This window comes from Oxyura jamaicensis, chromosome 9, assembly GCF_011077185.1.
Source record: "Oxyura jamaicensis isolate SHBP4307 breed ruddy duck chromosome 9, BPBGC_Ojam_1.0, whole genome shotgun sequence".
Classification (NCBI taxonomy): domain Eukaryota; kingdom Metazoa; phylum Chordata; class Aves; order Anseriformes; family Anatidae; genus Oxyura; species Oxyura jamaicensis.
Window position 1 is genome coordinate 20,515,923 of NC_048901.1, and position 17,186 is coordinate 20,533,108.

General features: G+C 43.1%; 1 protein-coding gene across 1 annotated transcript in view; it reads right to left on the minus strand.

The window, feature by feature from the left end:
* The window catches only part of FNDC3B (fibronectin type III domain containing 3B), a 178,688-nt gene that overhangs the window by 71,992 nt on the left and 89,510 nt on the right, over window positions 1-17,186 (minus strand). Inside the window, exons 5-6 of the mRNA XM_035334452.1 lie at window positions 14,970-15,213; window positions 12,468-12,755 (exon numbers count right to left, since the gene is read on the minus strand). Coding sequence (XP_035190343.1) covers window positions 12,468-12,755; window positions 14,970-15,213 — 532 coding nt within the window. The remainder of the gene's footprint in view (window positions 1-12,467; window positions 12,756-14,969; window positions 15,214-17,186) is intronic.

Consider the following 17,186-nt stretch of genomic DNA (forward strand, 5'->3'; position numbering starts at 1 on the left):
GATTATCTCCTAGACTTTCCCTGTCACAGCTTAATCCTACCACTCCTTTCCTGCATACCCATTGCAGATGAGTTCAACCCCACTATTCTTGTTGCAGCTTTTCACGTATTTGAAGACATTTTGCTTTTCAAATTAAGCAAGCTCACTTCTTTTATAAGCTCTATTTACTAGATCACAGATCCCACTTTTTGCTTTCCTCTGGGATGTTTTTTAAACTGCTTGCCACCCTCCTAAATAAGTGGCACCAGCACTGGCCACAGCACTCCAGCCGAGCTCCCAGCAGGTCCCGGTTATACAGCTTGCTTTGAGGCTGCTGCTTCTCATCGTCGACAGGGCAACTTGAATTTTTTTTTTGGTAGTCTCCTGTATCTCCCAGAACTACTTTGCAGAACTACTGCATAGTAAACTAAACTAAACTAAAACTACACTAAACTAAAATAATGCAGGTTTGAGAAGAACTGGCTAAAATGGAGTACTTTGTTCTTGCCTCTATCTATGTTTTTCTTTCAAAGCCAATTGAGTTTGACTCATGCCCTGTTGTGTCCTCCTTCCCCCTGTCTTAACCCATCAAGCACTGCCAGCCCTACCAGAGCCTAATATGGTCTTTAATAAGAATCAATCTTTATTCCATTCCTCAATTCCTTAATGAAAATATTGAATAAAGTAAAACCTAGGACAGATTGTTGCAGAATATAATTTGATGCATCTTGCCAGCTTGTCCAGTGCAGGACAGTGCCATGGATAAACAGTAAGGATATGTACTAGCATACGGCTGTAATAGAGCAAAGCAAATCCGCTGCCATACTGAACACACACAGCTTTATGCAACTCTTCACCGCACCAATTCCAGAAAACTTTGTGAGTCCAAGAATCAAAAACTTAGGGAAAAAAGTCCATTTTCAAAACAGTCAAACACACCATGCTAAAATACAGTACACGAAGGACGATTGCTAATTAAGCCTAAAAGTATCAGGATGAGCTTTTGATTCTAAATACTTAGTATTTCAAATATTCTGCTAATAAAATGAAAGCTAAAAAAAACATTAGCAAGAACATGGCTGCAGCTCTCATACCTAAGCTAGAGGGCTTGGAGTTGTCCGACTTCAAGAAAAGATCCAACCATTGAAGTGTTTCCATTCTTAAAAAATAAAAAATAAAAACTGCAGTGTATGAGAAATCTGCAGAAATCTGTTTTCTGACCTTAATAAGGAAAAGAAAAAAACAACTCTAGCCATCCTTACTCACTGAAATGTATGCCTCTGCACCATTGTAATTTATGCATAAATATAATTTTCTACTTTAAATGATCTCTTGGCCATAGTCTATCAATTTGATAGTTTTACCTCAACTGCTGTAAGTATCCTACCGTCAATGGGGCAGGATACTTTAAAATATCTGGAGTGCAAGTTCAGTTCATATGGTTTATCCCTCTGTTTCACGTCAGCTTCCTGCTACTCTAACCAAAGATATCTGCTATCACTTCGACAAGCATCAGATGTTTTCACATCAAGCAGATGTAGAAGCACTCAGCTGTATGTAACAAAGTCACTTCTGCTAAAATTTGTTTTAAAAATAGAAGGTAATTGCATTCAATCCTCCCTGTCCTCCAGTATTGTTTTGATGCATATTTTTTGTTGGGACGCATCAAGGAAAATAACATCAGCTGCACCTACAATGGAAATGAAATGCGGGATGCAAGGGACAAACGGAGTGTAAGTGACATGTTGGGCTTGTTTTTCTCTGCTTCTTTGTTGCTACTGCTGGGACACAGTAATAACAGCTCCTGCTTTACTGGCTGAAGATCTGAGTGAATTCCTACTGTGAACACGCAGTTGGTCCATTAGAAGGCAGAAAAGGGCTTTCTTAGGAAAATACAGCAACCGCCCCATCTATATCACATACATATTGCTTCTTAAGAAAGCATTTTGTACAAATTACAAGGAAGATAACAGATGCAATGCACTACATATGGCTGCAGCTGGCTGGTTTTGAAGAAACATCAAATCAAACAATGACTTAACCCACAGAAACAGAGAAAGCACAAGCTGAATCTGCTCTAACAACAAACTCCACTTACACACAGGACCTCTTCTTGGAGAGCTCTTTGCTACTTTTGACTTGCTTTAGCTTATTTTCTATGTCAAAACAGGGGGGGTTGTTTTGTTTTATTATTTGAGGCATCATCTTTTTTGCTCTTACACAACAGCAGCCTGCCTGCTATGTGCGTTTGAGAAGACAGTAATCTGCAGACAAACACGGACTGACTGTACCAGCTGCCACATGCAGTGGCCACCAGTCTTCCCTTTTGTGAGGAACATTGAAGAATGGCTTAGCTGATTCATAGAAACGTAGCTAACCAAGAATAACCATATTATACACTGTTGTTTTTTACTAGCATAATTTAATTGCTACAGGCTACGATTTAAAAACACTCTTCTAAGTCGTGCTGGCATAGGCAAAACCCCCTGCCTGAGCAGGCAGGCAAGCATCCACATGTGCAAGACATGTAAAGATATGCCACACATGCTAATTCCTACTCATGCTGGCAAATTCTCATGTGTGAAAGCTATTTATAAGGTTTGACAAAGGACATTTGCAGCTGAAAATGTAAGTCTCTGCAGCTGGACATAAAATCCTACCGCTGTCATCAGCTGAGAGATGCAGCCTTCTGGCCAAGGAGGGGACAGGCGGCTCTGCTGTGTGGGTTACGTGCTGAAGGGGCACCAGGGAGAACTGTAGCTTGGTGCTGTATGTACCTCACTGGTTAGATCATGCAGGCAGGCTTGGAAAATAATATTTTTTTCAAAATTAGACAAACAATCCTTTCCGATTAACAAATGGTTTAAATCATTGTCCCTTCCTGCTCTTTGCCCGATTTTGACTGCTGAGAGAACTGCTATGATGTGAGTTTATTAGCGTGTGTTTGTTTTAAACAAGCATTACCTCTCTTCTTTTTGGAATTTCTTCCTTTTCTGCATCATTTCTGATTTGGTTGGATTTATAGGAGCTACAATTATTTGATATATCTTTGCAAAACACTCTTCTACCTATTCTTTTAGGAGTTTTTAAGTAGACTACTTGCAGTTGCCATTAATGCCTTTCATTTGAAACTACCAGAAAATGTTCTGATTTGAGAAGGAGGCTGAAAGGCTTGCTTCAAATTCTCCTGGAGCTCCTGACTCACAGCTTCTGGGTAAAAATCTGATGCTTCATTTCAGCTACAAGCTTTGCCGTCAAACGGTAGCCTTTTTTTAGAACAATGAAGTTCTTCAAGCATCTCATGGGTCTCTGCGATAGCTGGAATGTGTGGCATCGCCTCATCCCTAACTCCTTTCATTTATCTGCGTGCTGTTCCATGCCTTCCCTCTCTCGGTTCTCCTTATTTCCCGTCACTTCAGCCCATGACTGCCTGTCTGTCTCGCCTTCATCAGTATTCAAGAGCCACGGTCCGACCTGGCAGGGCAGCCCGGGCAGCCCTCCAAGTCTGAGAAACTGAGCGGTCATTCAAAAGCAGAAGTAACTTCTGCCCAGATCACCACATTACTACTATTATTACTCCGGGCTGCCACAAACGATGTGCTTGAAGAGGCCCCGCAGGTTTCCCCAGTCCAAGGGAGGAGGAGGAGTGGAGGCCCAACTGCGCCTCTAAGTTATTGATGCTCCTTAAATTGTGAAAGGCCTCGACAGCGACTCAAAAGGAGGCCTGGCTGCTGCCAGCTGTGAAGTGACGTTATCTGGAATTTACAGACGTGAGATTTCCTCTCGGAAATAAAAGGTTCCCTTCAGTCACGGCAACTGACTTCTCAGCAGCTGGGCGATGTGAGGGCCAGAAAGTCTCGGATCTGAACAACAAGAGGCAGTCTCACCACTTCTCCTCCCAACTGAGCTCTACGTTGATGGAAAGCACGAGCTTGACAGCACCAAAAATTACAATCTTCTCCTCACGGGCCAGTCACCAACAGCTTCGCTGCATCCTGCCACCAGCTTGAGATGCAGCAGACTACACTATCATAAATTTGTCTCCATCATGGTCCTTATTGCTGAGACAGCCAACACACAGGTCCACCCATGTCCGAGGTGACCCCTGTGCCCTCTAGGATGTGAGTGGGAAACACAATTCCTGTCAAACACAGCCTCTGACAAGCCTCCAGCGTTACCAGCCCAGGCAGCACTCAAGCGAGAGGTTTTCCAGCCCTGTGACTGCAGCCCCATGCCAATGGAAACAGCTTTCTCTGAAATGCCGTCTCCAACACAGGGAGACAATAGCAGCAGAATTGAACCTAAGATCAAACTTGCCTTTTCTTAACCTTCAATACAACCATATGAAATAGGGCCTTTGATGATCCGCCCCTTATACACAATAATAGCATTTTCCTGATCAAACAAAAAACTAGCAAAATAGCCTGCAAATCTCCATCTTTGCACAGGAAAACAATCAGACAGCACAGCTGAAACAAACTCCATAGGAGCTCCAAACGTGGTCTGGATTAAACACCGCTCCTCAGCCAAAATTAACAATCCCCTTGGCAGCGAGCGCGGTAAAGCCACCGGGTCTGCTACAACAATGCGAAGGCAGCAGAGCACTTTCCGTGCACAGAGGCGTAGGGGTGCCCCTCAGAGGCTAGGGAACCTTAAGAAAATAACCGCAGGCCTAATCTTGCCCTCAGTTACAACTACTTAGCCTCACTTGAATCAGAAGAGAAATGGAGAAACACCTTTAGACTTCGCTGCAGACAGTGGAAAGAGATACCGCATTTTAGGAATAATCACTTCAATAAAAACCAACACCTCTTGGAAGCAGTCAGAGTCATTCATCTTCTACGAGAAAGCAAGCAGGCAAAACTTTATCTGAAGCAGGACACAACATATATGTATTCACTGTACTTGATTTTGTTTTAACATTTACATTGAAGTAGAAATTTTATTTCCATGCACTATTTAAAGTACCTGAATGTTTAAAAAAATTAAAAGCAGACTTTTCCTGTGGAATCTCAGAAAAATCACTCCAAATTTGAAATACGAAGAGTTTTCATGGAGCCTGTGCTGGGATTTTCCACTGCCAAACCAGGTGAATGGCTACAGAGCCACGATGTCTTGTGAGTGAACCCCATCCGAGCTTTTCTGTTACAGATGACATTATTAACCTCTTTTTCCAGATGAAAGCAATGCGATAACCAGATTGCAGTCAGTTGGGGGGACATCACAATAACCCAGGAAAGAATGAACATTTTTTTCATTCCACTGTGCCCAGCTACTACACCTCAGAGATGGAGAAGATGAGGAACTCCCACTGCCATCTAAATCAACTCGAACACCGACAGCTTGACAGCAGAACAGAAATAAACTATCTTCCTAATGACGGAAGACAAGCAACTTACTCAGATAACCCCAGCCTAAATTATTTTGCAGTCAAATCTGAATGATGACCAGCCTACAACTACTTGAACTACAATTACATTAAATACCATTTCATAAAGAACAAATGTGACCAGCGCTACCATTTCTGAAGGAGAAAGCAAATTGAGTTTTGTGAAGCAGCAAGTTGTTTTTGTACAAACTTTGGCTTACGGCTGCGTGCAGCTTTGCAGCCGTTGGCTTTCCGTCTGCTCCCCAGCTGTGCCCCCAGGCCCCTCACACAACTCCTGTGCACGCCGGAGCATGAGAATCATGCACTCTGCTCAGCCTTACGGCTCATCCGCTACCAGGAACAATTTTTAAACATGTGTCTCAAGTGAACCCAGCATAAGTCCATTTCACTGGCAGGTGCTAAATTCCTACAACACATCTTTTTATTTTTAATAAAAAAGGCTGCCATGATGATATTAAGTACCCTCCCATGTCTCTGACATAAGTAAAAATCCCTGGTCTGTGTGCCCATACCATATAACTAATAAGTTGGAAGAATTGTCTGTGCCAATAGCAGTACTGCATGGGATACAGACAATATACAATCTCAGATACTTCAACCATTTTCACCACTGGGAATCTTTGAAATATTCAAAATATTTCTCAGAAATATCCACCTGATTACAGCTCACTGGGAAGGCTTCAGCAAAGCTACAGGAATTTCAACTTGATCTGGATTTCATTGCCGAGATGAAATTCAGACAACAGTCACATGAATCAGTAAATCAAAGCAGCTGCTTTTAAGCACAGCTCCTTGCAGAAAAAGATAAACAAAAAACAAAGCCTCAAGCTTCAGGACAAAATATTTTATAATAAACCTTGGAGGAAATGGAAATGGCTGCTTCATTCTGAAAGAAAGTGTATCCATTTTTTAATTGCAATACTCAAAATTCTGAGAATCAAATTCCATCCTTCTTCAGAAAAGAAAACTCAGTGATTGGTTTTGTAGCACAGCGTAAGAGATGTAGATAAACAAAACCCATTAACTTCAGTGGGACGTGAAATTTCAATTCATTGGCTTTGTAAATCCAGATGAATACACAAACAGACATTGTTCAGAACATCTGGGCATTCAAATAGGGTTCATTAAATTATTAGGCGTTTTATTTTTTATGCTCTGGAGGGAGGAAATGTTCTACCTCTTCACTAATAAATACCCTCTCCCTTCTGGCTCCATGTCCCAGATATGTCCAAATAAGGGAAATTTGTTTCCCTTCCTTTGTCGGTGGTCCACATTATCTCCTGCTAACTGGTGAGAATACACTGTTTATCTTGTTCTGAAGCTCTGTGACCTTTATGTAACTTCTCCCCAACATGGGGATTTAGTCACCAAGCATTTAAGCAGGATGAAAACGTGCTTGATATTTTTTTTCTGTTGGTTAGCTATCCATAAATTACGTAAACTCCTAGGAGAAAGTCTCAGACTCAGATTTCACTCTTCTGGATTTGACTGTCGGCTGCAGCAGAAGCTGCAAATTCTTGAGATAATATGAAGATCCTTTGGGGGAAGAGGTTGTGCCTTACGTCATTCAGCACCAACTTCCTGATAAATCATGGAGCAGATAGCTTATCCAGCTCCCCTTGGCAGTGGTAACACGAGACAAGGGAGGGATGAAAGCAGATGGGACAAATAATATCAGGGTCTAGAGGGGTTGCTGAGGATTGTGAAAAAACAGCCTTGGGGAAAAAATAAAACAAGGATTTTTAAGTCACTAGTAAAGTCAAATGAGAGCCCTGGCTCCTGACTTCTCCCTTCCTTACTGTACACTTACCTAGATGGACTTTGAGCTGTGTTTCTAACAGTCTAGCTTGCTTATTAAGATTAGGAAGCTGCAGTTGAGGTTTATTTTGTCTGAGCTTCTGCAATGACACTGAAAATGCAACCGGAACCGTGGTCACCCACTCTCCCCTAGTTATGTCTCAGAGCTGTGGAAGCCCAGGAGACCAGCGTGGAGGAGCTTACAACCATGCCAAATCAAAACATCCACAGCTACCAGATGCTTGCTTTGTATTTTCAGGTACAGAAAGTCTGGATGCAATCAAGTTCAATGTATTTACGTTCACCTTTCAAAGTAGTTGAGACTCAAGATGGAAGAGCATCATGAAAATAAATTAAAAGGCAAGAGATTCTCATCTAAATAGGAGCGTTACCAACAAATTCTAGTGCCTAAGTTATGAAGCTGGTTCTTTCATGGCCAAGGGAAAGAATAAATTAGCACAGGGCTTGGACTTGTTTTTCAGTATCACTGGTCTTACTTGTGATATTTAGGTTTTACATCATAGGACTTTGATGGAGAAAGGTAAGTCAAATCTCAAGGCTGAAGAGGAAACAGATTTATCTTTTTTCCCTCAGTACAGTGTTTTTCTCAGTGAAACTGGATAAGCATCTCAGCGATTCTTTTTGCTGAAGAAAAGCCATAAATTAAGCCCGATCTTGATGAATTCTTGCATGCGTACAGATTGACATGAACGTGGGAATGCACTTTGCTTGAACTCTGCATGATGTCAGTGTTTCTAATACATCCCTCAGTCTGTAGGAGCTTGCTTAAGTGGATAGTTTACATGACTATCACAAAGTATTCTGTGGTGCAGGATCCGTGCGGCCCAGCTAACAGACCTAGCTCTGGTGCACAAAGGTGTACTCGGCACGTTAACATCAGAAACGCATAACCGGTTTGCTTTCTGCCTGGACAAACAATTTCACACCCTATTACCTTGGCAAAAATACTAAACTGAAGCTGTTTAAGAAGTATCCATATACCCAAATAAAACCAAAGAAGAACACAAGCTCTGTCATGATGCAGCAGATAAGGCAGAGGCACAAGAATATCACACTGCAAATTCCCTGGTGCCACAAATTAACCATGGCTTCTCAAGGTCAGATGAGTGCCCTAATTAATGCATCCTATTTCCTCTCACTTATTAAAAATATAAAAAAACAATGCACACACAACACGATGCATATTCCTAATTAGACATGAATCTAAACAATTCTGTAAGGTAATATTGTTTGTTGAAACTGTAAAAAACACAGCAAGAACAGTAGCACGATTCACATTTCTGATGTGATGATCTACACTCACAAGATCCAAAATGTTTCCATTTCCAGTAAATACCACTTCATATTTCATTACTCACTACAGTTCTAAAATTCACGTATCCTGACAAACACATTTTAGTCTTTGGAGTGTTTCTTTGTTTTGCCATGCTACTAATAAAATATCACTGTGTCAGTTTTGACATCTTGTCTTCAGGGGACAATCTTGTTCAATCTCATTTTATACAATTTTATACTGGTTTAAGGAACCAGAGGAAGCTGCACTTACGTAGGGGTATTCCATATGTCTGCAGCAGAACATTGCTACGCTGGTATAACAAATATCCTCACTAGTATGTACAAAATCACAGACTGGTTTAGATCGGAAGGGACCTTACAGCCCACCCAGTCCCAGCCCCTGCCATGGGCAGGGCCCCCTCCCACCAGCCCAGGCTGTCCAAATCCCACCCAGCCTGGCCCTGGGCACTGCCAGGGATGGGGCAGCCCCAGCTCCTCGGGGCAGCCTGGGCAGTGCCTCACCTCCCTCACAGCAAATAATTTCTTCCTGATGTCTAATCTAAACCTCCCCTCTCTGTCAAAACTGTTACTCCTTGTCCTGTCACTACACTCGCTCCCTGTTCCTCACTCCATTCATCAATTCCTGGCTAAGAGAACATAAACATTACATCTATTGCCGCAGTGTTTCTCAGCCCCAGTGCTTTCAGGGACCAGAAATAAAGGAACTACTCTTTTAAGCTGTTAAATCTGTAGAACGTACAGATACAGATACATACACAGCCCAATGAACTTGCAAAACCGATTCAGGACTAGAATAGAAAAGAATTGGCAGGATCCAGAATGAGTAAGTGGAGGAACTTCGCCTGGTTCCTGTCCGCACTGAATCACATCTCCCTCAATTTCCCTTTAATTCGCAGGCACTGGAGTCGTCAAACTTGACACAATTAAAAAATAAAAATAAAAAAATAAAAAAATAAAATTAATCCCCACCCTTTTTCTAAATATATTTAAATGTTACAAAGCAAACGGAGATCAGGATGGGCTTGAACCAAGAACCCCGCCAGCTCCATTTATTTCCTGTGTTGTCATCCACCCTGCATGACGTCCCAGCAGCTTCCTGAGCACATCCCACGCGGCTCGAGGACACTTGCTGACAGTGGTTCTTGGGAGCATCCGCCCCGGCTGACGGCACCAGCCAACTTTACCTCTGTGTCAGCACCTTGCTGGTGGAGCTGGAGCACGAGGCTTTCTATATGGAAATGTCAGCCTCGTGCACGTTGGAAAAAGGAAAAAAATTGTAACCAGCAGATTAGGAAGCAAGAAAAGAGATCGGTTTTAAGGAAGACTCACTTAAGTACTTCTGTTTTGCTGAGTTCAGTACTTTTAAAGTGTTCTCGAAGTAAAACCACTCTAGTTAGAATGGTCTCTTGCTAAGCCCATTTTCCAGGTGTTCCTGACACATTCACCTCAACCGAACGAGCACATGGAGGTAGTCCTATCTCCTGAGAGATGTCCAGCAGCGATGCAGGCAGGGATGGCTATAAGCAATGGTTTTCACCTCTGGGGACACCTCAAGTGTGCTTCAGTGCACAAACTCGGACGTGCAAAGCCTCAGCTCTAGGAAAGCACCACCTTTGTGGTTTTAGGCTGGTTGTGCACATATGATAACAGCGTTACAAAGGCTTATGATCCCTCTACAGCCTCTCTGTTGTTCTAGGGCAGAGAATGGGCACAGACAGCTTCTGCAAGCCAGGTGTACGTTCAGGTGCCAGTGAAGCTGCCTGCCCGCAGCCCGCTCAGGTTGTTTGTGCTGGCAGCCGTGCCCCAGAGCCCACCCTGCCGACAGGCAGGATGCACGCACCAGCTCCACCTCCCGCTTCCCACTTCTGCTCATGGGAGTGCTCTAGTTCTGCCTATCTTAGGTTCTTAAAACTTCAGTGAGAGCTAAAAAAAGATTTTATCTGATCTGAAAGAGAATATGTTTTAGTAGCACAGAGGCAAAAGCATTATAAGAATGCTTAAAACTGCTTATGTTCCCACCGCGCTTGCGGTCGCACACAAAGCTTCCCAGCTAGCAGATCATTCCATGACCAAGGAGCGAACCACCGAGTGCATGAGAAGGAAGTGACTCAGACTGAAATTCATAAAGGACAGCATGAATGGGACAGGATTTCCGCTTACAGCTCTCTTACATGGCGAGGCTCCTTCCAAAAAAAAAAAAAAAAAGGAAAAAACAGCCAATGCCTCCACTCCCGGTCAGGTTTTAAACCAACTCTGCAGAAAAGTAGCAGTATGGGTTTCAAATCAGAACCTTCACAGGCCTCCAAGCCCTCGATCTGTACAAGACACTGTCCATCCTACCACAACAAACACAGAATAGTTGCTAACCTTTCAATTATAAGCCATTGGTTTTTGTTTCTTTTTTTTAAATTTTACAATCACATATTTCTAGCATAAGCCAAAAATCTTTATTTACAATTCTGTCTCCCAAAAGAAAGACACCATGCTGTCATTGAAAAAGGTCAGGGGAAACACACATCATTTACATATTCCAGCATCATTCACTTACTCAGTTTTAGCACTATTGATGATGCTGTCACCCCATCTCTTCCACCACCAAAAAGGAGCTCTTTGGAAAAAACCCGGGTTCTTTGAGCGTCATCAGGGAGCCGCAAGGTATTGACACAAGGCAGAATGTTCCAGGAGCACTTACGTGCATAATACATGCAATTAGTGGGTATTTTATGGAAAAGTACGTCATTACCTTAAATATCTCCTGTCCCATAATCTGGAAAAAGTAAAGTTGTCCTTGCACTGTATGATGAACATTTGCTCCAATATTATTCTTATGGCACTGTGCAATAACCTCGCTGTAGTCATAACAGAGATTGCTTTGAGGTGCCTGGCAAGAAGCAACACACATCTACAAGAAATCGCTGCTGAGAAATGATGCTTGGGCAGCTGCATTACTCAGATACACGGGTACCAGACCCAGGAGCAGAAATGCCTGTCGTCCACTGCTCCATCACAGAGGTCTGCATCCCCTGCTGACACAGGCAGGGACTCCAGCTGCCCTCCCTGGTGCCAGCAGAGGAGCATGCCCATCGTGCTGCGAGGGCACGGCGCAGCCCCATCCAGCAATGCCACGATGCCCAGTGCAGGCTGCTAAGCTCCCGGAGGGCTGAAGCTGCTGCGTGATAGCACTATCTGGTGATCCAATGTGGTTTCTACTAAATGCAGCAGTAGGCAGAACCTCTAACTCAGTGAGTAAGCTCCTGCTCCAGGAACTTGCAGGGATCCTAGTCACCCTGCCAGGCAGCTGCTCGCTTGCCCCTGTCCCAAGCTGGCTTACCAGGTCGCTCTGACACCCGAGCACACACAAAAGACCTGCCAGCTGCCATCCCAAGTGCACGCCGACCTGGTAGGGAACAATAAGCTATAAAACACACCCGAACCTCAGCTAACAAATCCTTGTAAAGGAACCTATTGCCTTCAGTTCTCCCGCACCTTTCTCCAAGTTTTACTCTGAATTCATACATTCCTATGTGCCTCTCAAGAGGTTTTTGGTTAGCCTCGTTTTCCAAATCAAGACTCTTATTCTTTACATATGATATACCTTTTATAGTTTTTCCAGGGTACTCGGCAGTTTTGGAAGCAGCAACACAGCATCATCAAATTTTTAACTAGTGGCAGACTTGAATCTACACACACACACAGTGTAAGCCAAAACAGCTCTCCTTCCTGTTTCTAACAGATAAGAAGAGAATGATGCTACAGCTACCTGGGAATAGTCATGAAAGATAGGAAGGCAACGGGTTCATCTTACAGAACAAATATAGCAGAGCAAACTCAACGCTTATATTTAAGGTCATAGTGTATTAACACTGTCTTTATGTGTGGGTGGTAGTGTTTTTTGGCATAGTTACTAGATCCATATACAGGCGGCCGGTCGTAAGCCGGAAAGGTGCAATAAAAAGGAATTAAAAATAAATAAAACTGTCTTTACCATGTGGCTCTTGTTCATTAGACTTTGGGCTGCTTCTTGCTCTGCGCTCTGGCTTCTTTACTCCTGGTGCCCCCCCGCCGCCTCCACTGCTTGCTCCGTTGTGGCTCTTTGCATAACCATTATATACAGTTGTGCAGCTGCCTATATGGCTTTTGTAGATGGATGAAGGAGGACTGTTCAGACGGTTTTGGCGATCGATCTGCCTGTCTTTGAGTTTTTTGTGCTGTGGTTTGCTGTACTGATCTTCCCTGGTAATATAGCTGGACATTCCATATAGTGGTATGATTTCTGAAATGAAAGAAATTCGCCCACATTAAGTCAGAACAACAACAAAATTCTTCAGAAAACCAGATTCCTGACCATCTCCAAATTAAATACCAGAGTTTCCTTATTACTTCTACAACAAGCCATTTATTTTTTCTTCTAAGAAAGCTTTTCTGCAGAATTGATGAATTTTTTTCATCATATTAAGTGTGCTCACGTGCTGTTTGAGATTTCGTAATTCTTTGGATGAATGTGTATGTAGAAGTAAAATACAGTAATTGGAGCAATCAGGTTTCAAGGAAAAGTCCAGGGAGACTAATGCTTTGGAAAAAAGCCTTCCTAAATTCATTAAGCAATCCAGCAGATTCTTCCCCAGAACTTGACTGGACAGAATAAGCTGAGATGCCCTGGTGTCAAGCTGCAGTTGTGTCAGTCCCTCCTGCCTAAGGAGAGAAACGGAAGTGCAGCCTGAAGGGAAAGCTGTGGTTTTAGAACAGGAGCTGAAAAGATGGACTATCTAAAAAAGCTTGAAAAACACCACAGATATTACACACATACTTCAGATAAACATTAAATACATTCCCCACCTCAATATATTCTTTACAATTTTGCTACACCCATTCATGAGTTACCATACACACTTCTGAAGCAAGCAGGCATCCTGCCCAGTATCAGTAGCCTTGTTTTTAAGCTGAGATCACCATGTGTGCTGTATTATAACTTTCCAAGTCGTTTCAACTACCTAGATTCTTTCTTTTCTATTTCCCTGCTGTCTTGTCCTTTATCTTTCCTTTTCTGGTTACACAATCATATTTAGATTCTCACATCAACTACCTGGTTAGCATGATAGAAATAAATACTTTTTTGTTTACAGTACAAACCATTGGGCAAATGGGAAATGATGGATTTAAACTCGTGAGTATTATTATATAAACTCACCATTTCAATTATTTTAGTGTCAAAAGTGTAGGTCATTCCAGTAAGGCAATCAAAGATATATTTTTTTTAAAATTATGTTTAAGTTAAAACAGCCTCTTAGTATCCGTAGGCTATAGAAATATTCAACATCTACTTCGCTAGCAGCTGAAAGCCCTTATGTTTACCTACCACGCTCCAATGCTTGCACGCAACACTTTGTTAAACTCTCTGACAAACTGCACTGTTCCTTTTTTAAGAGAAAAATTCCTCACCTATTCATCTGATGGGCTGCGGTGATACTTTCCCATTTCCTTCCCTCAGGAAAAGGAAGTTAAATATCAGCTGTAATGTCCATTCCCCTTTAGAGGATGAGGTCTGTAGGTCAACAGAAACTTCAAAGAGTAGCATCACTAGATACTTCTCTTTGTCTCTTCCTTCCCTCTCCAAAAAAGCCTTACTTCTGGTGATAAGGCTTTTGCATATTCTTTACAAAGTGTAATAACTCCATGTATTTTGGCAGTAAAATCATGAATCCAGAACTGATTTCCATGTTAAGCATCTCAAGAACCTTTGCTGATTACTTTTTTGGTTAATGCCTTCTTTCAGATTACACCAAGACTTATCTCCAGGATGGAAGAGACACAACAGTGCCAGTTCAGACAGAAATACGCTGCTTTCACTCCTTTTATTGCCATTATTTACTTATGGCCTGATTTGGGTTGCCACGCTACCCTCTGGTTTCAGACGGTGCTTTTCGGTGACTTAATGCCCAGTCTCAACCAGAACAACAAACAGAAAATGCCTGTTAATTCTTGGAAAACCTCTGTGGCTGTGACCTGCTGGGGGGCAGAAAGCACATCGCTGCCAACAGGAAGCGGTATTCGGCTTTTCCCACTGGAAATGACTGTGGCAAGTCCTGCTCGGATCTAGCCCTCCTTTTCCACCCTCATTCCCAAGCCAGGACTGACAAATTTTGTCTTTGGGTTTTCTGCACGATGCTGCATCGTGACAATGCAGAACAATCAGCGTGAGTCACAGCTCCAGTTTGGGACACAGGATGAGAATTGTTTCCCACTGTATTTACAAATTAAGTTAAAATTGTCTTTGTGTCTGCAACCTAGAGTTGCAACATCGGGCTGTCCTGCGTTGCTGGACTCTGGATGGTGACACATCCTGACACTTTCCTGCTCGGGCACTTAAAGAATCCCTGCAGGGAAAACCTCTTCCTAAGTTCTCTAATCCATTTGCCACTCTTGGTTACGCCAGCCCTTAGATCCCCCTAATACAGCTGTGAAACGCCAGTGCTTCCTTCCAACTCACCTTGTTCTCCATATATTGTAGGGGGAAGATGATGCTGTGGGAAAAACTGTGGTGGCATGTCCCCAGGTCCAGTGACAGGAGGGTAAAACGCTGTATGAGAGTTGTGGATGAAATGGGGATGGTGCGCCAGGTACGGAGGTAAGTGGTGAGTGGGAGAGATGGCCGAGGGATAGCTGGGAGGGTAACACTCCGGAGACTGCGGGGTAACCACCACCCTCCGAACGCCGGTGTTGTCTTCTATCACCTGCAAGGGAAGGCAGGGAAAGGAGTTCACGTTATGAGGCACCTGAAGTGAACACAGTTTTAAAACAGCACTGGTCACGGTTTGTTCTCCCGTTAGAAAACGGTTGGTCCTTCGGTTTATTCATAAGCACATTTCTAAAATTACCATCAGCACAAGCAACCATAGCGGTGATGTGGCCTTTATTTTGGAGGCGCAGAGAGCCACACTCATCAATGGGAGACTAATTATTGCTAGTGATAACTACGTGGGTAAGGGACAACATAAATACCCCGTATTTAGAGAGTACAGCAATTAAGAAAGGAATAGAAGGCACCAAAATAAGAGTACTCATTAGGACCAATCTTACCTTCTGCACATCACATTTCTGCTACTGATTTGGACAGGGCTATTTGAGGGCGTACAGAGTAAGGAACAGTTGGAAATTAACTGGCATTGCTATTGTGTGTGCACAGAGAGCTGTAAGCTGCAGGAGTGCATTGTGTGGACACCCTTTTTCAAAAGATTTGCTCTGTTCACAACAGGTATCTCTTAAAAGCAAACCGTATCTCTTAAAAGCAAACCACGGGGCTGAAGTTTTCTTCTGCTAGAGAGCTCGTCTATAAGTCCATGCAAATCAACCCTCAAATATGCATAGCTTGGCCCCAAAGACCATAGTCAAAGCATGTAAAAACAGATGTAGGAAGGTGGAAATGTGCTTAGGCTGAAAATAGTTTTTCAGCTTATATTTTTTCCAGAGCTGTATTTCTGGAGACCAGTCAACCAGCCCAATTTCGGTCCAGACCTACGAGCCAAGCTTTTCTTGAAGCTTATTCAAAAACCCTTCTGCCATTTCTGGAACCTCACAATACAGCCACATAGAACAGTTAGTATTACTTTGATTCTGTGTGTAGAAACGCATAAGGCAGAAAAACATGAAGGAAGCAGAATCTAGTGTCAGACAACAAACAGGCTGGTCACAAACTACTTTTTCTAAACTGACTGATGACACACAGGGAATAAATAACGTGTGGGTGAGTGTATTGTGTGAGGGAAGTGAACGGCACAGCTTAGGGTCCCATCATTAGCAGCCCTGACAAAAGGACAAAGAACAAAGCTTCCCGATGTGCTGATGAAGACAACCCACGCTAAGGTTTTGGGCAGATGAAGTCTAGCAGATTTTAAGCATCTGCCAGAAGACGCTGCCACTTTCAGCCGTTTGCCACCACATTTGCTGGAGACGTCCAACCTCGCCAGCAGCATCAGCAGAAGAAAACCTGTGACAGATTCCCACGCCCCACTGACTCCAGTAACATCATGGTGCCCCAGCCCAAACCACAAAAAATCGTTTAGCAGATATACCCTGAGCTGAAGCAATCATGGCATGGCAACACAATTGCTTCTGCTGACTCTTGCAGGGTGACAAGCCTTGTTTAATAAACAGTGCTAGAGCCGAGAGCAGCAATGCTCCAGCAAACACAAGTCCACATCTCAGGCATCATCTGTGCAATTTACGCAGGGTAAAACTCAACCAGTGTTAGCGGACCCAGTTCTTAACTGACGCCAGGGCTATCTGAATTTATGCCTGTCAGCTATGGGCTGCGACCACAGACGTGGACACTCTATGGACTAGCTGGCTTCCTTACAGAAGGAAATTTTCTCCAGAAAGTAATTTAGCCACTGGTAATTGATGTTTCACATTAAAAAATGTGTTGCTCGCTATGCTGAATAACCAGAATAGGAGTTGTTTAGCTCAAAGTACTTTTCCTAACTTCTAACTTTACAACCTAAGCTAGCAATTTGTCATCTGCTAGCTTTAAATTTCCAAGACACAGAAGAGTCCTCAAAAGACAGCTCAACGCCAGCGACAGACCAGCACACCATTTTGACTGCTGCGTTGTCAGGCCTCCAGTCTCTGTTACCGGGTTCTGCTCCAATTCAGAGAACGGGGAAATCTTTACTTACTGAAAAGTAAAGCAATTTATTTAAGGCTCTGT